At 37.6% G+C, this 22,144-nt stretch overlaps 3 protein-coding genes across 3 annotated transcripts; all 3 read right to left on the bottom strand.

Moving 5' to 3' along the window:
* Positions 1–1,811: 1,811 nt before the first annotated feature.
* GCK72_010626 (uncharacterized protein) lies at positions 1,812–3,673 on the bottom strand (the record flags this gene model as incomplete). Its single annotated transcript, XM_003110663.2, has 10 exons — positions 1,812–2,250; positions 2,304–2,431; positions 2,479–2,601; positions 2,650–2,778; positions 2,825–2,950; positions 2,999–3,067; positions 3,115–3,323; positions 3,373–3,417; positions 3,467–3,505; positions 3,550–3,673. 10 exons carry the CDS (start codon positions 3,671–3,673, stop codon positions 1,812–1,814), a joined length of 1,431 nt encoding a protein of 476 aa, XP_003110711.2.
* Positions 3,674–4,325: 652 nt separating this feature from the next.
* GCK72_010625 (uncharacterized protein) lies at positions 4,326–7,456 on the bottom strand (the record flags this gene model as incomplete). The annotated part of the gene is made up of 16 exons (XM_053727963.1): positions 4,326–4,395; positions 4,449–4,642; positions 4,691–4,877; positions 4,926–5,004; positions 5,058–5,134; positions 5,182–5,363; positions 5,468–5,746; positions 5,792–5,939; positions 5,986–6,287; positions 6,337–6,422; positions 6,475–6,647; positions 6,693–6,793; positions 6,857–7,007; positions 7,080–7,162; positions 7,209–7,288; positions 7,333–7,456. 16 exons carry the CDS (start codon positions 7,454–7,456, stop codon positions 4,326–4,328), a joined length of 2,316 nt encoding a protein of 771 aa, XP_053587540.1.
* A 4,040-nt stretch (positions 7,457–11,496) lies between these two features.
* On the bottom strand, positions 11,497–16,343 carry GCK72_010624 (uncharacterized protein; the record flags this gene model as incomplete). Its single annotated transcript, XM_053727962.1, has 11 exons — positions 11,497–11,588; positions 11,994–12,511; positions 12,557–12,647; positions 12,828–12,963; positions 13,017–13,325; positions 14,587–14,657; positions 14,728–14,831; positions 14,880–15,348; positions 15,730–16,013; positions 16,060–16,219; positions 16,334–16,343. The coding sequence occupies 11 exons, from the start codon at positions 16,341–16,343 to the stop codon at positions 11,497–11,499; spliced, it is 2,244 nt and encodes a 747-aa protein (XP_053587539.1).
* Positions 16,344–22,144: the final 5,801 nt, after the last annotated feature.

Here is a 22,144-nt window from a genome sequence, read left to right as displayed (position 1 = left end):
TCCCTGTTGATTTTTCTTGTCATAACACTCTTTCAAAAATTGCAAGTTTTATCTTGTGGAGAAAGTTCAACTGTCCATAACTCCTCTAAAACGGTAGTATTTAAACATGAGAAATAACCACTGCTTTTAAATAATCATCTTTGAGCTTTTTTTGGAAATTTTTTTTTCGACTTTTGATATACCACATTAAATTTTTTCCAGAAACTGAAAATGTTTTTTTCGAAAAACAACTCAAAACTGTTATTTGAATTTAGAAGCATGCTTAAAACAATTAATTATATTTGTTTTCGAAAAAAATTGTTACCTCTGCCGTCCTCGAAAAAACAATTTTTTTTGGTGTGTGTCACATTTTCACCTTTTTCAGGACCACAAAATTATTGTTCATAAGTTTCATATTTTTGTCAAAAACTACATGAAAAAGAAAAAAGTCAAAATACATTCCATGTTAGTCATAAAAGGAATTATCCTCCGCAAACATAGAATAGCGGACACCAAGTACTGGTCCACCCATCGTTACATTCTAGTTTTGCATCATAAATAGGTGATGAATCCTAGTCCATCATCCCAATCATCGATTTTCGAAAATCTGCTCGCTACATTATCTCTGTCAGCAGCTACAACAAAGAAGAAGGAATGCGTTTTTTCTCCGGAAACTTTGACACGATCCGGATGTAAATAAGCTCTAATCATCGCCCAATTGTTAAATTGCTTGAACTAAATCCTACTTTTATAAGACATCCAAACCATTATAACGAATCCTTCTCGATCAGAAATCATGACGTGTGCTGTATAAGGAATATGGTAACCCCATATTTGATCCGACGGAAAAACGACTGCGTAGAATTGTTCACTGAAAAAAGATGAAGAGAAATGTTGTTAGGAGGAAAACTTACTTAGTATTAATGGTTTCAATATTTTTCCAACACTCATTCATTTAATCGTCTTTTGTTTGTAATGATTTATTCTCATGAACGTCATTGATCAGCTTTTCAGCGGCCAATAATCTGCTGTTGTCTAAAGGAGAGAATTTTTTATGTCTTCGAAGTGTGACATACCAAATAACGCTGATTCCATTGTTTCACTAGTTCCTCATATCTTCCTATCGTTTCCAGAATCATAGTAACACCATAAGAACCAACACTGGGAAGAAGACCTTACGCATACACCTCCAGGAATAACTGAATGTTTTCAGCTATGAGACTAATAGTGGCCCATTGTAGACAGACAAACATAAAATTACATACCGCCTCAGTGAGAATTTCGATGACTTCGACGTGGTATTTTGGCTTGAAGCAGCAGTCATTTAGGAGGGTAGATAAACCAATTCGTCTATATTCTTTTCTATCAGTATTCATATCGAGACTAACCGGTTTCATATACTGCAACTATGGTTGATTTTTGTCTTGTTCAGAGTTTTATAATTGTCCCATAATAATATTTGTAGTCTTTTTTCTCACTATCTGTTTCAAATAGCGAACCGTTAGACCTCTAGAGATACGTTGCTTAATTTTGACTTTTAGTCTTTTCTATCATATTTTTGCCCCAGTTTCTCTCTTTTTTCTCACAGTATTTACGGAATCACATCAATCAAGAATTTAGGTCTAGAATTATTCAGCTTGCCAATTGTTAGAGTTTTGTTGTGGATATTCTTGAAGATAGACTTTTGAAATTCTATTTAATGTTGAAATGAGAGGTTATCTTAATTGCAGAGAAGTTTATTATAATGAGTAGTAAATTCAGGTTATAACTACAATCTAGACATAAATGTGAACGATAAACAGAAGATTAACACACTCGAAATAAAAAATGAATTAATTTCCATAAAGTTTGAACAATGAAGCTGTTGTGCTGGAGAACCCGTCAGAGCATTCGAGGGTTGCACTGAAAGTGAAGCATCCTGGTCCATCACTTCCATCCATAATTGAAAATTTGCTAGCGATATGATTGGAACTTTGACCGACAACGAAATAAAATGTTCCGAGATATTTTCCGATTCTATCGATGTTATCTTGACTCAAATGGTTTCTCACTATCTGCCAATGATCAAATTGGAAAGTTTCCGATCTGGATTCTTCCATGTTTTCGAACATATATTGATCCAGCCAACGTTTATCCCGAGCTTGTTTCCTGGCAGACCGGTAGACCATTATATGAAATCCTTCACGAGAAGACGTGATTGCTTGATCTTCGTAATGTTTATAGTATCTCACTATATGGTCAGTTGACACGACAACCACGTAGAACTTGAAACTGAAAGAAAAATGAAGAAAAATGATTGTCTGTTCGGTGAAACAATATCTAACTTCGTATGAATCGACAGGATTCCTTTCCAAATTTCATCAATTTTGTCGTTTTTCGAACTCAGTGATTTGTTTTCATGAACTTCGTCGACCAGTTTTTGAACTCCTTTTGGCCAGAAATCATCAGTATTCTGAACAAAAAGTATCAGAAAACGATCAATTTGATGTGTACACTTACCAAATAATAATCATCCCACTTCTTGACAATTTCTTGGAATCTTCCAATCTTCTCCAAAATCATATTGATTCCATGTTTACCAACATCAGGCAGAAGACCTGATGCATATGTTTCAAGGAACAACTGAAATAATACTCATTTGATTTTTTATAAATCGAATAAATCAAATACCGCTTCAGAAATTGCTCCCTCCAGTATATTTTTCCATTTCTGGAATGTTGCCTTGCTTTGAAGATGGTCACCTTTCATCGCCCATCTCAATGGATTTGTGGAGTCTTGTTCCAGCTTTGCCAACATCTCCTGAAATATTATCTTTCATTCGTTTTACTTCATCATAAACCCTCACGTAAACAAGTTCTTGTGGTTTGTTCTTTCTATAAATCTCTTCGAAAGTCTTCACAGATTCCTTGGTCCGATGAGTCAATGTGTCCAGCATATACATGTAAAGTTTAGTGAGCGACGTGGTATATTTCTGGAATGAGAACAGTGATCATTCACTGTATTCCATAAGAAAACTCACATCATAGAAGTTTTGTTCCACAATAAAAGATTTCAGATCATCGAAGTGGGCTGTCATTTTTTGAGACAACTGAAAATGAGTCAACTTTTATAATCATTCTATCGAACGGAACCAACCGCTGTGAGTTGTTTCTTCAACTCTCCCAATTCTTTCATCACTGGATCCTCTTTTTCTGGTTCAAACAGATCAATGAGATCACTAACAAGTCCTGCCACTGCTCCAATTGGTCCGAGGAATTTTCCAAGCTTTTCGGATATGAATCCTCCGATTTCGAGACAATCTTTGACTACACTGATAACTTTTTTGACTGTATCCAGTTGATCATCTGAACTTTTTTCCTTTACTAACAGAAAAATGATTCAAGAATAGCTTACTAGTGATTTCAAATCCCAATCGAACGACAACATGGCCCCTCTTTTCTGAAAAATAAACTATCATTTATATTCTTTGGTCTGAAAATGAACTCACGTGGAATTTTGTCGGGTGTTACCATTTCTTCCAGTTCAGCTGAAAATCATTTATTCTGGATAGTCCTTTTTTGAAGAACTCACTCAATGTTTGATGACTGATATAGTCTCCCTCTTCCATGGCAATCTTGGTGATTGTCACGAGGAACGGAGACAGTTTGATTGGATTCTCCACATCCTTCGATTCAATATTTTCGGATTCAGACATTTTCGCTTGAACAATTAGAGACAATTATCTGAAACTAAGAAAAAAGTGGGTTGAGGTAAGCGAATGGATGATTTTTTGTGCTTCAGAAGGTGAGTATTTATACTGGAAACGACCGGTTTCAACTCTATTGATGTTTAGTCGTATTTTATCGTAATCTGATAACCTATTGATATCGTGTGTTGTTTCTTCTCAAAAGAACAGTTTCAAAGCACAACTGAAGAAACATTGTTTGTTTGATTTCGACGCATCGTCCGGTTTTATCAATCATTTTCTCTTTTTCATCCTTTCGTTTCGGAGATTGTATCAAACCACAACAAATGGAAAGATGAAGTTGAACGTTAGTCTCATTTCTTAATTTTCCATTTTTCATAGATCACTTTATCAAGAAACATCTCTTACTAGCTTCACCGATCCAGAGACCTTGAGAACCATTCCAGAAAAACTGTCTGTCAGAAACGGAAAACGTCCTGCAAAAACTTTAGTTTGCTTAGCCTTGAAATATTCTAATTGTGTGGATTGAATTTCAATTGGATTTCACAAATTTTCATATACATACAAACATGAACAAAACAAATGGAAAGACATAAGAATGGTTGAAAGGACGGTTGGAAGAAAACCCGTGTGATTCGAAAATAATGATTCTGAAGGTGGTTTAGGAGATGTCGCAGTACTTGACGGAGTCTCTTGGACGAATACTTTCACTGAGGAGGACATTTAAAGTTCTGAAATAATTTTAATTGAGTTAGAATGTTTCGGAATTCTGTGAAATGTTCACCTCGTTTCCACTTGAAGAGTCATATAATATCCTGGTTTTGTCTCCACAATCTGTCTTCTTGACCTATTTTTCAATTCAATTTGTCTCTTTCTGATCTGTTTACTTCGCCATTCAGCTGACATCCATTGATCAGAAGATGTGCTTCGTTTCTGACGAACTGGAAGGACTGGAACCTTTTTCGGACATTTTGGAGGCTGAAAATATCATTGAAATTACTGAAATTACTGAAAAGGAGTACTCACAATACTCTGATTGCATGGTGCATTTGGATCATTCATGTTACACAAAGAGATTTTGCAGTGGAAGAGAAGATCTCCGTCGCCTGGGAATTTGAAAACAGACATCTCTTGGAAGACGTACGAATCTTCTGGATAATCTTTGAATCGAGAATAATTTGGAGTTTCTAAGAAATGTTGATCGACTTCACATCTGGAAATAAAGTGAAGTTAGGCAATGAAAATAATGAGAAGTTTCTACCCATTAGCATCCAAAATCTGTTGATTGTGTTTCTCGGACTCCACAAAACAATCATGAACCAAGTAGTTGTACTCTGGCGCTGAAATTCAATCAGTTTATGATTCCGAAATATTTCTTATTAAGTCAACAAACGGCTATCGCATTCCCAACGATGATACAGTGTCTCTCCAACTTTTGCATCCAAAGCGACGCATTGTCCAGGAGAATATCTGAACTCATATTCTTATAAGAAGGTACCATCTTGAGGTTACTGTACCTATGAAGTCTGTATACACATTGAGTATCAGCTGCATTCTTGAAAACAGCTCGATCGAGCTCTTGTCTTGGAACAGCCGATGGAACGAAACAAGACATATCGAGTCCTTGATCAGCTCTAGTAATGATAAGAGGATGGAATTGAAGGATGACGGTAATGTTGAAATGATAGCCATGACCGTCCTGAAAAAGTGTTCAATTTTGTTTCGAAAAAAACTTATTCGAAGTTTTGAAAACCTAAGGAATGTTTTGAAGACCCTCCCAACTCTAGTTCTCGATAAACTCACAGCTGTCGGAGTCTTCACTAATCCGCATTTTCCCTCCATAAAAGTCATCTGAATCTCTCTACTGTTATCCGTTTTCCTTATCATACATTCCGGTTCATCATGATACATGTGTGCATACATAACTCCTTGAAGTGCTCTTTGAGTTCTCACTACAATACTCATTGAATGCTCCGTACACTTCACATCAGTTGCTCCTCTCACTTGAGGTTTCGCGTCTGGAGGCAATTCGATTCCATCGCATCCGAATCCAACGTATTTCATGAATTCACTCTCGAAGTCCTGGAAAAAAGAAAAGGTGAGATGATCAAGAAGAAAATGAATTACATGAAGATTAGGTGGTGTGAAAGCTCTCTTATCATCTCCAGCAATCAATCGAAGTTCAGCTTCATCGACAAGTGGACGAGGTGTTACACTGACAGCAATCATTATGATTCCGGCTGCACGCATCTTTTCAGATATTGCTTTTGGAGATCTGAACATTCACAAATATTTAATTTTAAAGATAACTAAAAACTAACTTGTGTGAATGTCCATCAGTAAGAACCAATGCCATTTTGGGAACTCCTTCCCTGACTCCAGTCGATGGATCTTTCGAAGTCAATAGATCAAAAGCATCCATCAATGCCACATTTGTTGCTGTTGTGCCTTTGATTGATCGAATGTTTTTAACGAATCCCTGTACTGAAGTATTGTTTCCATAGAGGAAAGAATTGAATTTGAAATGAACGAATGCCTGTCCGGAGTATGTTATCAATGCAACACGAACTGCTTCTGGATGAATGTTGATATTCCCGAGAACTCGTTCGACAAGAAACTTTTTCTAGAAAAAGAGTTAATTTGAGTAAGGAATAGATAAATAAACACAGTACCTGGTCACTGAAAAGATGATCAAGAGATTCAGAAGCATCGACGACGAGAGCGAGATCCAATGGCTTATCAGATCCCTTCACACATGCTGAAATAAACTTCCACTATCAACTCCAAACTCTCAAAATATCCTGACTCACTTGGTTGCTGTTCACAAATCTCTGTTCCATGATACTTCTCAAACTGCGGTTCTAATTTTTGTAAGTTTTGATTTGTCACAATTTTCTGTTCCGATTGCGTATAGTTCGCCAACGCAGCCATTGCCACGTAGTCTCCAGTACCATACGCCCAAATATCGATATTTGGAATTTCTCTGGAAACATTTCTATATTTGAAAACATGATAATAAATCAAAAACCTTCTGAGAACATCCGACATTTGCCAATCTTTTGGATAGTCATGAGTACGACCATCGGAAAGAAGGTACACAATTTTCGGTACAGATCCATCTCGAAGTCCCTGAAAAATACATTAATAATGTTTTTTTCACAAATTAGGACTGCAGAAAGGTATGAAACTCACACTTCCAGGACTCTTCAACTGCTGGAGAGCAAATTCGAAAGCTCCGCCGATTCTCGTGATTCCAGAAACATGTCGAAGGACATCCAGAGCAGCAAGAAGCTCTTCTCGATCAGTGAATTTTTCAAAATTGAATTCCAAGTGTTGGGTTCCACTAAAGAATAATAGATTTTTATATCTTTTGTAACCTATCCCATTTTATGTGGTTCCTCCCAATCAAAACTACCTGAACTGAATCAACATGACTCTTGTCGCACTTTTTCCGATCGTCACATGTTTCAAAATTCTCCGAATAATGTCAATTTCATCCTGAAAATATAAAAGTTAATTGAGTAAATATGAAACTAACTGATACCTGGAATTTATCTCTAAGAGATCCAGACGAATCCAGAATAAAAATCAAGTCGAGAGGTGGAGCAAACACTTTGCATCTTGCTGAAAGTTATGATACATTAAGAGTCACCACTTGACCTTCTCACGTTTTGTTGAGACCGGTGTGTGAACAATTTCGGGCGGCGCAAGACCGTTATCTATAATCTTGACAGCTTCTGCTTGAAATGTGACAGTCAATATGAGTAATGGTATGGCGACTAAACGTCGCATCTTTCTGAAAAAAAGAGACTTCGGTTTAGTTGTGATTTGGTTACAGTTGATGAAAGGGATTATAGGATCATTTGACGACAGTTGCGGTCAAGCTGATAAAACATGTTATGAATAGTAGAAGGAATCAACACCACAACAAGATCACTTTCAGCTGTCATTTAGAGTGGAACAACATATGACTATCTTATGCAAAAAGAAGAAAAAAGAACTGAAGAGAGTGGGATTCGAACCCACGCCCCCGAAGGGACTGGTGCCTTAAACCAGCGCCTTGGACCGCTCGGCCATCTCTCCGGCGGAAAAGTTACTCTAAGAGTGCACTCATCACCGATGGCAACTGGCAAAAATAAGAGAGTGATGAGTGTAGGTCAACATTGTCGATGGAGAAAAAGGAGGAGGGAGTTTCAAAGTTGTGGAAGAAAAGGGACAATCATGCGGAATGGAATTAAATAAACATGAATGTGTTTCTGTTAAGAAGAGAACATTCAAGAATTTCAGTCTTTGTTCATTAGGTCACTGAAGAAGTGGCGATCCAAAGAACTGAAAAGATGCAAATGGGGAATGCACAAATCAAATCAGATTATGGAATTAAAATAGAATGGATGGTGTCTTAACTATAAAAAACAGAAATAACGACAGAAGTACGAGAAAATGACAAACAAACAATGCTGAAAGGAGACCGAAAACGGGCAAACGAGTCGAGGCTTTTGTTTCCAAATTGTAATTATTATGCATGCCTCTCTGTCGATTTTCGTCTCTTTTCATCTCTTCCAATGCCAAGAATAAAAACTGTTCTCATCAATCATTGTTGAAACACTCATTGTCTGAATGAAGCAGAGAAAAGGAGTGACTGATGACAGGGTCAGCACCTTTTCGCATAGTTAGAAGACCATGGTCACCTACTGTGGTGAGAAAGGAATTCGGCAGAAAGTGTAAAAAACATGGACTTTTCGAATTGAACCAAAATACCGTAAAACCTGTAGTATTATTTTGATACAGGAACGTCTCCCAAGTTGATGAAATTTCATGATGTCTTGGAGTAGTCAAACATTTTGAATTTGTTTTGTCAAAATCCATCTAAGGGGACTAAATTAGAAATTGCCTCTTAGTTTATAGCAAACGTAACGTGTCAGTGACTTGCTCCTTCGTTTCAACAAAAAATATCAAATCTATTTTACTAGCAATACGCTTTTTGGCGAGGAGGGTCGATTTCTGTCTACTGTCAAATTGTCTTGGTCTGTATTAAAAGTTTAAGTATTGGAAGAATTGAAGTATACATAGACAACAAGTAATGGTTCAGAAAGTAGAAAACCCAAATATTGGATGTGTTGGTTTTCATTTCCCGGACTATTGGTCTCATCGGATTATTTTCTGATTCTACGGGGAGAAATAAAGATCTAGGGACCTAAAGGCGGACTAAATGTTAAACCTAAAAACACAGTGAGCACGAAAAAATGAGAAAATGAATAGAAGAAATTGAAGCGGTCGCCTATGGAAATGTGAATAATATTAGTGGGAAAAGGTTGCCCTTTTGAACATAAAATTGACTGTAAAACTGTAAAAAGAGAGACAATGACAATAACGGAAAAGTTGTAAGAGGAATAAATGATTGAGAATGATTGAGGAGAATCATCAAATAACCCAACTAACCAACCATCAGACACTTTCGGATATTACCTCCTTTTTTCTGCCGTTTTTCGAAACAAAAGTAGTAACTGAAAAGAGGGAAACTGGTTGATCCCGAATTGACAGTGAGACAGATGAATAAGGGGGCAAGGACGATTACGTAATAGAGGTTGGAGAAGTGAAAGCGAGAAGAAGAAAAAGAAGGAAAAGAGAAGCATTGGCTAGAGATTCGCGCATTTGCATTTCTCATTTTTGGACTTGTCGAAGGTCATCATTCGAAAAAAGAAAGAAGAAGAAGAAGACAGATGGTATCTCGAGAATATCATATTGGTTTCCGGGAATTCGACGAAAAAAGTAACAAAATTCTGGAACTGAAGTTTTTAGCTGAGAAGGAGACGATCACAGTCTTTGCTCAAACTACTATATTCGAAGTTCTCTTCCTCAAGGTTTTATGAAGTTTGAAATAAAATTTGTCTCACATTATTGGTGTCCAAGAAACATAACTTTTTATTTTGAATTTTGATTCCGAAAAACTAAAAACCAGGTGAGTAAATTTGGGTGAGGCTTACAGTAGTAGTAAAAGCTTAACCTAATTTCAATAACGGTGAACACGAAAGGAGAAACCAAAAGATTAGAAAGAAGGTATTTTGGAAATAGATTTTTTTTTTGAATCACGGCAGTTCGATAGACAGATCCTCTAAACTCTGGAAGATAATTTTGAGAATTTGGAGCTCTCACAATCAGATAAACAAAACTACCAAAACTAAATATGATTCAATGGTAAAGTCTGGATTCCAGTTGGTTTCAAAATGTGCTCACTCTCTAAAATCTTATAAAACGAACAACAAACAGAAGAATGTTTGATTCTTCGTTTGGCTTAAACTAGAAAAACGGTAGTATAAACGGTCACGTATCTACGTAGTCATCATTAAAAATCTCGAGGCACTAATGGTTGGGAGAAGCAGACAAAAGGGAGGAAGAGAATGAACTATTTGTCTATTTCTGTCTGTTTGGAAATTCCAATTATGCGTCAGTTATAGTAACGAATAGAGGAAAAGAAAAGAGAAGAGAGACTGTAAGAACCTCGAAATGAGTTACGTAATGAGTGAGGAAACAGAAGAAAAGTATTTAAATTCTAGAGAGAAATAGTGCTGGAGAGGAAGAGACGCAGATGGAATGAAGTGACAATAAGATTGTTATCTGACATCAAATCTGGCTAGAAATGAATCGAAAGTATTGAGATGAAGAAGGAAAAGAATGAAGTGACACACTAATTTCAATTAAAAACAACACACAAATAGTTTCAACTTTTGTATTCGTTCTCTCATTTTTTAACCGTAGTTTAAACTAGTCAAAAAACCCTTGAAATTACTTCACTATTAGCACTTCTATTTTATTTTAGAAAAATAGAAATAAAAAAAGAAAAAGCCGTTCAAAAAATGTTTTCAAACTTCGAATAGTTTTATATGAAATCGAAAAGTCGTTAAATTAATGGAGGGAGATCATGAGAGAACGAATCAAAACAAGAAAGCGTTTTATTGAGAAATTTTCAGATGATGCTGAAATTTTGGAGAGGAGAAGAGAACTGGTTGTCTTTGAAAATAACAACAAACCACAAAATGAAACTTTTGAAGTTTTGAAAAGTAAAGTGGTGTAGATCAAAGATGGCCGACTAGTTGAATGTATTGAGCTTTATTATCAAGAAAAGGTTTCAGTGTTTATGGCGGATTTGAACAACTTAACACTCACTGGGACAGAACCGTATCCCCGACTTGCGTTGTAAAACAAGTGGTATCCCAATTTTATTGGGAGACAGGCGCATTAATACTCACCTGAAATTCTTCACAGCTTTCAGCATTGCGTTTCAGAAGATTCGGAGAAGAATAAGCAGCGGAAGCTCCACTTTTTCAATGAAACATCACTCATTTCGAACACTTTTTATACCAGGAAAGGACATCTATTCCTGTCCAGAAATAAAGGAAATGATGCGTGTTTGTCTAAAAAATTATGCCCAAAAGCTCGTTTTTGGTCTACGAAATGAGTAATAATTTGTTTGTAGACACAGAAACAACAATGCGACAATTTTTATTCGGATCTTCTTCTTCGGGAGGCATAATTTAATAGGATTTCAGATCTCTTTCTTTTTTTTGAATATTTTTAAGAGATCGACTGGAAAACAATAAAATGGGCGGCGACTGATGGTGGTTTCAGTTAAAAATGGAGTACAAGATATGGAGATAAAAGAATAAAAAGGGGCGGGGCGAAGGGGGAAAACGACTCTCTCTTTTTTAAGGTTTTGAAAATTAAAAGTTGAATGCAAAAGAATGAAAATTGGATGGATTGAATTGTGAAAACGAATTGGTGATGAGATGAAATGGTCTGGGAGAAGAAGAAAAAAGTGGAATAGTAGAAGATGATTACTGAGCTGAAATTGATTTCAGAAGATGATTGACTTCTTGAGCAACACATCCATAAACAAGCTTGAATTGATCTCCAGTGGCAACCATTCCTGAAAAAAAATTTTAAATTCTGTATTTTCCCGGTCCCTCTCCTAATGCAATATATCTCAATAAGAATCTTCTCTCTCAAGAGAAAATAAAGGAAAGGATGTAATTTAGAACGAAGGAAATAGGCAATTCGGCGAGAAAATAACGGGAAAATGGGAAACGGCAAATGATGAGGACTACGGTAGTTTATTAGATTCTTTTCTCTTTTCGGAGAGCCAGATTGACATTTATCTGACATTTTTCGAGAAATAAAACTACAGTAGCCAGAAAATAGTTTTAAATAGAAGACGGGAACGAATCTGTCGGTTCAAAAACGTAACTGACTGAGCTATACTACCGGAAAACGCACAGTTAACTCTCGCATTAATTTCAAACGAATGTAACTCCCACTGTTTTGAAAAACGTACCGTCTCTTTGATCTCTCAAATGTTCAACAGTTGCAACGACATCAATTTGACGAATTCCTCGGAGAAGACGTGCACAGAGGACATCAACTGCACAATAAACTCCAGTTCGACCAGAACCATCCCACGAATGAACAAGAACTGCTGACGAACGTCCACGATAAGACTTGTTGACTTTGCGACGGAACTCCAGAATACTCTTTGCACTGGTTGGAGTTGAATCTTTTTGCCAAGAGAGATAGTGGAATTGAGTGATTGTTCGAGTTTGACTGTTTTGAAGATTCTTGAGGTAGAATGAACGAACGAGGTAGTCATCAGACCAGATGTGTTCAGATACCAAATGAATTTCAAATGCTCCATGTACCTCACTTCCTGTATCTGGCCAATAGTTCTTTTCTTGTTTACATTCTTCTGGAGTAGAGAGATTCACGACGAGACAGACTCCGTGTTGCCAAATGGTTTGCCAGAATGCAGCGATTTGATTGCTGGCTGGAGTTTGAGCAGCGATGTAGACGGCTTGTCTGAAATTATACCAGATATTTAAGATATTCTGAAAGTACTCTTACCTCGGATCATCATCATAAATGAAACTGGCATTCAGATAGAAGTCTTCATTCTCGTTAGTCTTTCCATCAATATCAACAATGTTGTCGTCAACTGTAAATACGAGAAAATGGAATACAAACTGGCGTCATTTCTAGAAAATCTATTCATATCGACAGCTTCTTCCCCCTCTATTTCTATGAAATAAAAAACATTGACGTCAACATAAAACGAAAGAAAAAGGAGAGGGTGGTGAACTTTCGATCTATTTTCAGACTGTTTACTACTACTTACATGGAAGAATTGTGCGGTTCTGGGTAGAGTTTTTTTCGGCTTTCGACTTGGTTCGTTCCTCGTTGTGATAGTCTTTGATTCCATTCCACTGAGCTTCGATCTTCGTTGGTTCTGATAGATATTCTTGGAGGAAGTTCTGCAAATTTCGAAATTTTCATTTGCTTCTCTGATTCCAAAAAATAAACCTACCAAAACGACATGTCCAGTCGAAATATCAATCGTTGGAGCAGCAGTTTCTTCACACCATGAAGACGTGGAACTTGATTTCGAAGCACGTCCTCCATCAGCTCTTTGTCTGCACAAATCCTGATAGGCGAATGATGTTTTTCCGTCAAGTTGTTCTGCGATTTGCTGGATGTTGTCCTTGTAATGACGACGAGATCTTGCGATCTGAACGGCGGCGACAAGTCCAAGAGCAGTGACAGTGAAGGCACAAACAAACAAAACTGGCATCAGAAGCCAATCACGTTCAGATGATTCCACCGGAAGACTTCCATCCTGTAAAGTTGCTTTCTTAATTCGAAAACAAAAAGAACTGCATCGACGGGGAATCGAACCCCGGCCGCCCGCGTGGCAGGCGAGCATTCACAGGTAAAGCGCGATGGATCCATTGTGGGTCCATATGCGTCCATATCGAATATGGATCCACATAGGATCCCTAATGGGTCCACATTTAAAACGCGGATCGCGCGCGGATGGAATATGGATGGGGAGGATGTCGGTCGTCCTCGAATTTCCGTGGATCGCGCGTGGATCCATATAGGATCCATATTCCATCCACGCCTGATCTGACTTTCCAACGATAATCCGATATTCCGCTGTGCGTGTTGTTTATAATAAATCGAGGCGAATTATTTTTTAGGAGTTTGCCGAAATTTTCTCCGTTTTCCAGAGTTTTCACCAATTTTTTGACAGTTTTTGTTGAAAATAAATTATGGTTCACTGAATAAAAAATAATTAAGCTATTGCCGAAACAAATTTCTGTAATTTTTCACCAAAACTAGGTAATGTCATTGAGAATTTTTTTTAGAAATTTGTGGTTATTTTCATGAGAAAAATTAAAGGTTTTCACTATTTTTCTTTTCGGAACGACATGATAAAATGCATTTGCAGGTGGAATGAAAGGTAATTTGGTAAGTCTCAGTCGTTCCGAAAAGAAAAAAAGGGACTTTTACTCTGTAGAAGTGTTCTTCTTTCCGGGTATTACTTGAACTCATTTTGTGTAAACTTGATTTAAAAAACCTACGGACTATTTTGGAAATTGAAAAACAAAAATAGAATAGTATACTGAAATTACATAAAAGTGAAACCATAATTTGTTTTTGATGAAAAGTGAGTGGAAACGGAGAAAAGCTTGTAGACGAACAGAGTTGGACGAGAACGGAAAAGGGAACTTGAAAAAAACAATAGATAGAACACAATACACACCTTAAGAAACTTATAGTAGCAAAAGAATAAATCTCTAGTATCCGAAACAGCCACAATATGTGGTGGTATGAACCCAATCGAATCAAAGAAACCACGGATCGCGCGTGGGTGCTAAATGGATGCCGGCCCGCGCGTGGATCCATATGGATCCATAATGGATCCATCTGACATACCCACAGAATCCGCGCGCGCTCCGCGTTTCATCCACAATGGATCCATCGCGCTTTACCTGTGTTCTACCACTGAACCACCGATGCGCTCCGACCGTTTGCCGATTTCCTTTTATCCCCCGCTCGTTTCGACCCCTTAGGCAGCATTCAATTTTTCTTACCTCTCCACTTCCAATTCCAGTTTCTCTCACGTCGGCTCCCGAAAGTCGAGCAATATCTTTCCTTCGCTTGTCTGAAATTGACTTGGCAAATTATATATATATACATGGCAAAGGTGTAAACAAGAAATCGTAAAAACGTACAAACAGCAGAGGCGACACCTTCAACAGAGTCAATTCTCTTCTCAGCTTTTGGCTTAGCTCCTTCGAATCTTGAGATTCTCATAGACAACTGACCATTTTCAAACCTGAAATTAGGAACTATACGAATCGTAAAAGTGAAGAAAAGAACATACTGGAAATCGTCAAAATAGAGATTATTCGGAATGGCAATTGTATTTTGAAGGAACTCAATCAGAGGCATCAATTGGTCTTCATTCTTCAAGTGAACTTTCAGATATACTCGATTTGCATCAACACGTGTCACAATTTGATCTTTTCTTCCTTTTACAATTTTATGTTCGGTATTATCAAGTCCTTGATTCACTTCTCCAACTTGTTCGATGTCTTTTTTCAGAATTGCTTGCTCTCCTCTCTCTTCTAAATCATCCAATGGAACAGCCATTTCTTGTTCTCCATTTCCACTCAACAGTTCAGATTCCTCGTTTTCCACGTTCTTCTTCAAATCAACAAGACGACCAATCAAACTGTTCAACTGTCCATCGGAAAGTTCAGAGAAGTCGGGATTCTCATTGTTGACGACTGCTTGAACGTATTGATCCAGAATCTCATCATCGACATCTTCATTTTGGGCATTCAAAGCTTCTGAAAAACATTTCAAATTGAATCGGGAAACCTTTTTTCATTTTTGCAAAACAGTTGCATCGACCGGGAATCGAACCCGGGCCGCCCGCGTGGCAGGCGAGCATTCTACCACTGAACCACCGATGCGCATCAATTTCACCTCCCCGATTGAATGGAATCGGGGGACATTTCTGCGTAGAAAACAAATAAACAAAAAGATTATGTCAAAAAAATGGAAGACCAATAGGCAAACATTCTTGTTTTCTACGAAAACCAGAACGCTACGATAGTAGAAATTAATCGGCGCATCGGTGGTTCAGTGGTAGAATGCTCGCCTGCCACGCGGGCGGCCCGGGTTCGATTCCCGGTCGATGCAATTATTTTTAAAAAAATAAAACATACCTTCAACATCTTCTTCCGTTGGCAATGATGGTTCCTTGAGTTGCTCGATGATCTGTGCCATCTCCTCTTCCGTTACATTTTCCGGATTTTCATCTTCTTCAAGAATTGACGGGTCTTCCGAAAGTCCAGTATCAATCAATTGAATCAGAGCCCAAACATTTGCGGGTTTTCGTACTTGACAGAAGTCTGGATCGTATTGCAGTTGATAGAACATGGACATTTTGAAGTAAGCGAGAACGCATTGTGTCTCCTCATCTCCCCAATCCTTGTCTTTTGTTGCGAGTCTAAAATTTATTCAACTGAGTTTCTCAATTGCAGTGCATTCAATACCTAGTCAATTCAAGTTTGAGCAATTCCAGTTGTGTATCATCTAAATTGTCTAGAACAGTCGGTTCCGGTGATCCGCTTTCAGAAGAGTAGCATTGTCCGAATACTCCATCCGGATAACACAATTCATCATTGTCGCATAAATTTTCGCTAAGGTTGCAGCCTGAAAACGGAAGAAATTGACCCCCAATTCATTGTCATTTCCCTAATTTTCTCTTTATTTTTCGTTTTCTGTTTTGCATGTTAATGTCAACGACCGAAAGCCTTTTAATATCACCTGCTGACATGGGGAAAGGAAATTGGACTAAATGATTACGAATGAATAAATAAGAATAAGAAGAAAGAGAGAGAGGAAGTGATTGGAAGTTCTTTCAGTTTCAGATTTTGCTGAAACAGGGCAAAAACAAGGACATCAGAAAGTCTAGTTAAAGAACAAGAATCAAGATATAGCCTTTGCTGGAAATTTTGGAAGTATCTGACGGGTTTGAACTCTCGATCATGTGCTCTCTGACGTAAAATGTAACCGATACAGCCGTGTAGTAAGATTTCATCTGAGCAAGTTTCAGAAAATAGTCAAGCCGGCAAATCAAATTTCCCTAAGAAATATTTCTCATCATATTCATACTTTTCTTTTTCTTATTTCCACCTGTTCCTCTTGAAATTTCCTCTTGAAACCCCCCAGAATGCCCTTCTCGTTTTAATCGTAATAAGCATTTTAGAGCTGCCTGAGCACTGAAGCCTATTTGTGCTCCATGCTTTCTCTCAATGCTTTTAATCTAATTCAGAGAGCTTTCGTCCTCTCTTTTTCTCTCTGATTCTCTTTCTCTTCAGAATGTACGAGAGGATGGATGGATGGCACTGCCAAAATAGAAAATAAAACTAGCTGAGCCTGGTTTCGGAATAAAGCTAGATGAGCATCAATTCCGGTTGTATTGTTATCCAGAGAAGAATTCAGAAGACGTGAAAATAGAAGAGAGAGAAAGAAAAAACATGAATGTGAGATTAGAAATGAAGGAGATAAAGAGGAAACATCTCAACATAAGAATCATTCTTTTTCAGACATTGTGTCTGGCTACGAATAGAAAATAAGGTTTTTTGGAAGCACTGCTGAGTGAAAATAATGGAACTGAAAATAGTGATTAGTACATCACGCAAGGCATTTATTTTAATAGAAATGGAGATAGAGTAGTCTGGAGTCGAAGGATAGAATATGTGAGCTTTCTCAACAGATTAAAAAAATAACTTGAGAGTTTAATTCATTATTGCTGTTGAAGGGGATTGGGAGAACAGTTTGCATGATTGGAAGAGATTCTCACTTAACACTTCTCTGAAGTGCGACCAGACCTGCCGGCCACGTGGCGGAGTCATGTATAAAACGGTTTTGATTCCCCAAATACCATCCTCCAAATTCTGACTCCGATCTCCTTCTCACTTATTTTGAAACCAACAATTTTCAAGTTTCGAAGACTTTTAAGAAACTAAAAACCGAAAAAAGGGATCACATCATCAGAACATCGTCATTCCTAATCCCTTCTCAAACAACATTCCTTTTTTGCTCTTCTTCTTCTTCTTCTTCTCTTTCCCTATTTTCAAAAAATGACATGTACATTATGATTGTATTCATAGAAAATGGACAAATATCGGGTTACACGTACACTTCCTTTTCTCTTTTTTTCTCCGTTTTCCCACCCCCCCCCCCCTATTTATGAGAAGTTTCAAAAAAAGGGGGGGAATAATCGGGTCAGCTGACTGAATAGATTTAGTCGAGTGCCCTTTGGAACGTAGGCGATTTGAATCAAACATCTGAAGAAGATGAAGAAGATGATCAGATTAAAGGGAGAGAGAGTGACGACGCACTTCCGAAACTCTTTCGGGTGAAAATAAGTTGTTATGATTAAAATTATGAATCAGAGAGATACGGATGAAAAGACACTGATCAGATGAACTAAGTACAGTGAATTAGTTCGAGAGAGAAGAAGAGCTAAAAATAGAAAAATGGGAATAGAGTGATGAGTAATTAGGGCACGGAGCATCGCTTGGCGAGCGGTCAAATTAAGAAAAAGTTCAAAATTTACTTCATTTGCTATTTGAAAAAGAAAAAGGAGACGGAGCCGATGGGAATGAGAATTAGGAAAAGAGCAGAGAACAACAGATAATTATACTGAATACCAAAGTCTCTTGTGATAATTTGAGTAATAATTCAAACAATGCGAGGCGTGGCTATTTTGTACTCAATACACAAGGTCCTTTAGAAATTCTAAATGCCGAGCAATCTGAAGAATGAAAACGGTTTGCATTGGGGAAGGACTGGTCAGAAGAGTAAAATCCGTTGTGAAACGTTGTCCAGACATATTAAAAAAAAAAAACGAGAAATTGTCATTTAAACTTGTTTCAGATCCCTGAATAATTCATTTCACTTTCCGAATATCCCATAAATTTGCGCTTCCGTACTAAAATATATAATAGCGAGAACCTTCCATGCGTCACTCTTCTATTTCATCCTGAATCCGTCTCCTTTTTCATCATAATTACGTCTCCTCTCCCCTTCTTTACTAAATTGACACGTCGTCAGCGGCTCTTTTCAATAGAAATGAGAGAAAGAGTACTCTAATTCCAAATACGAAATCACCCTTTTGTTGTGATGTCCACTTTCTTCTTGTTCTTTTTCTGAAAATCTGACGTCATCTGGAAGTGTCTGCGTCTCCTAAACTCTCACAATCCATTCGTAACGTCTTCATCCTCATCAGCTGAGCATGGGGGTAGCCGCAGAAATACATTCGTCATTTTGAGAAAATGACGGAAGAGAAAGAGAGGGAGGAGGAGACGAAGAAGAAGTTTTCACAGATTTTCACAGATTATTCTTCTGAAAGATTCGTGTTGAAAATCACGGATTTTCGGGAATTGCAGTCTAACGAGCAGATGAAAAATCAGTTGGTTCTGGTCAGAAAAACAAGATAGAGACATAGTTTTTATACTTTTGATGTTCACGTTTCAGATCAGGGCTAAAAATTTGGATATCGAGTTGAATATCGATGAAAAGGAAGAGAAGGAGAAACACTGCAATCTACTGGACTACGGGTTCAAAAATTTCCAGAATCTCTATAACTATGAAAGCCTGAAACACTTTTCAAACACAATATGAATGTCAGATAGTATTCAATCATCTCATTCTATTCTAAAAGTTATATTTTCTTTTCTTCTGCTAAACGTTTTCAAGTGGATCACAACTTCAGAATCTCAGTGTCTTCTTCTTGTTCTAGACAACGTGACATCATCTGTAGGCGTGCGAACATTGACCTAATTGAATATTCGATTGAAACTCTTCTCTTCTTTTTTGTTTTTCTCCTCTTTTTTTCTTCCAACATATTGAGATTCAAGATTTCCTTTTTTTGCTCCAAACGGAAACAAAAAAGTCACGCGAATGGAGAAAAAAACAAATGAAATGTGTCTGTAGAAGAAACTCATCAGAATCGGTAACGAAGAACCGATATATTCTGATGATGTTGTCGATCACAAAACTTTTTGGAAAAAAGGAAAACGGACATATAAATATGACGTCAAGTAGCCACCGGCGGGGGAGTCGAGAAGCCCTCAGGCACGACGACGACGACAAAAAAACGTATTTTTAGAAGGACCTCTCGTTCTATTTTTTTGGGTAAAGAGAGAGTGAGAAAGAGAGCACTGAGCATTTGGGGAATAAATAAAATCAAGAAAAGAGTGGACAATAGAGGAAAGGAGATACTTCTGAAGTGGGAGACCATGATGACGTTTCTTTTGTTTCCCCTCTTTTTTTTACATCAGAAAACTTTTCCTTCTTCTGATTTCTGATGATATAAGAAATCTCGTGGGAATTGAGAATTCAAGGATAATGGGATTTCCCATGGCAATTTAAATCTAATTGTGGGAATGTTTCAGTTGAAGTCTGGGGAAAAAGAGAAAGTTGTGTTTGCTCATGGCCAAGTCTGACCGGTGGCCTAAATTTTCTTCCAGTCTGAAACTAGGCCAGTATCCAGTAGGGGTATCAAACTATTCAAAAAATAATGTAGTCAATTTATCTTCTGAAATTTCAATATATCACCCGTCCACCGAACACGTAAAAACTTTCGCGAAATGGATTAAATTATACATATGAGGCTTCAGCTCGTAAAACTGGACATTGGAATGGCTTCTCTTCTCTCTTTTTCCCCTTTGAAACATTCCTCATCCCCCCATTTCTTCCCTTTTTCAAGTCTCGGATCTCTTCACATGAAATACGAAAAGCCTCGCCGTTTGTGCAAGAAATTATTGCACTTTCAGAGTGATCAAAGAGCTAAAAAGGAAAAGATAAAGTACATTTGCATCTATAATCCTTGAGGAGGCAAAAAAACTAAGAAAATGAGAAAAAAGGAAAAACAATAAGTAGAAGATAGGTGAAGAAAATGAGGATGAAGAGAAGAGAATGGATACACGACGGCAGTGGTAAACAAACCAAAATGAGAAAAAAGAGGAAAAAATATGAGGAAAACGACTACATTTTGGACTCGAAATTGCAGTTTCGATGGTCAGTGAGCACAAGAATTATGATCGTTTTTTGTATTTTGCTCGTGGAATTCTCGAGAGGAAACGATAAAAAACTAGCAAAAAGAAAACGATGAGTCGCAGTGGGAATTAAAGATTTCATGAGAGACAAAATTGTGCCCACCATCGTCAATCATAGAGATTACGGTGATAAAAAGAAGCTTTAACTCGAAAGTTCAAAAAGTTGACTTTTTAAAAAGATAGTTTCAAAAAATCAAAAAAACCGAGAAAAGTTCAAGAAGTAATCATAAGTCCTCAAAGTACAAAAATTATGTAGACAGAGAGAGATTATTAAGAACAATTTGGGCTAGAATCACGAGATATCTATGATTAAGAGGCTTTCGGTCGTGTCAGAAAAGTACAAAAAACGTAAGAAAACGAGAAAATTGATAAAAATTTAAGACGAATAATAAAAATAAGAGTGAAACTAACCGTACAACAGAAAAGCAGGTACTGTAGAAATGGAGAATAATACAAGAATAAAATGGAAGAAGCGCATGCGGATGACACAGAATGCAGCCCGCTACTCCATAGGGCGCTTGCGCGATAAAGTGGCGAAGAGCACCGGGGAAGGAGGGGCTGAGGGGTGGAGCACCGAGCCTCGTTTTTCCTTTTTTCTCTCGACGCCATCTAGGACGACGCCCCTCCCTCTTGTCATGTCTACGTCTTCTGCACACTTCTTCTTCTTCTCAAATCGATCGGATTCTGGAAGTGTGGGGGAGGAGAGTTGACGAGTGCCTGACGGACACGGACGGACGACTACTAGTAGTAGTAAAGCAAGTGGTTGGTTGGTTCAAATGCGGTTGTGTTGTTTTGACGTTCACTATTTTCTTTTTTGTTGGGACCTCTTGAGAACACCGCTCGTACGAAGAAAGGCTTCTTCATATAAGAAAAAAGAAATTAAGAAATGGGAAAGATGAATACTGATTTGGTAGGAGGAGGAGAAGAAGACTCAGGGATATCTTGAACAAATGGAACTTTCGACAAATATACGATTTAATAAAGAGAATGAATGTAGAAAACTTTTAGCTCTACCCAGTCGATAATCGGTCCGTTTGATAAAATTACCGACCCTATTGGCAACGGCAATCAATTCACTTCCAGATCACAAACTCGTTGCGTTATCATCTTTTTTAAGAAGTGTCATTTGATCCGATATCTTCTAAGAATTATAATTTTCAAGAACATTTCTCATCAGAATCTTACCTCGGTTTCTGACTGAATCAGAGCCGGAATCATCCAACACGCAGATTCTGAAAGTAAAAATTCAACATTGCTCGCATCACTCTAGGCTCCAGAATCACCTCGAAACTCGGGTACTTTGAACTCAAGCCAGAAATTCGTCAACTAATTCTTTCAAAACGTCAAATTGCCCACCTCATTTGATAAAAAAGTGACACCCACAAAGCGGATGTTATCATGAATCCGCTTATATCCTGTCAGGATTAGATGAACCTTGACGTTGGTTATTATCCAAATAAAGCAAGTAAATGATAGCGAGAAGATTATCTCGATGTGTGACGAAAATTTG

Source organism: Caenorhabditis remanei, chromosome III, assembly GCF_010183535.1.
Source record: "Caenorhabditis remanei strain PX506 chromosome III, whole genome shotgun sequence".
In the NCBI taxonomy this organism is placed as follows: Eukaryota; Metazoa; Nematoda; class Chromadorea; order Rhabditida; family Rhabditidae; genus Caenorhabditis; species Caenorhabditis remanei.
This window is presented reverse-complemented; position numbering and strand designations above follow the sequence as displayed.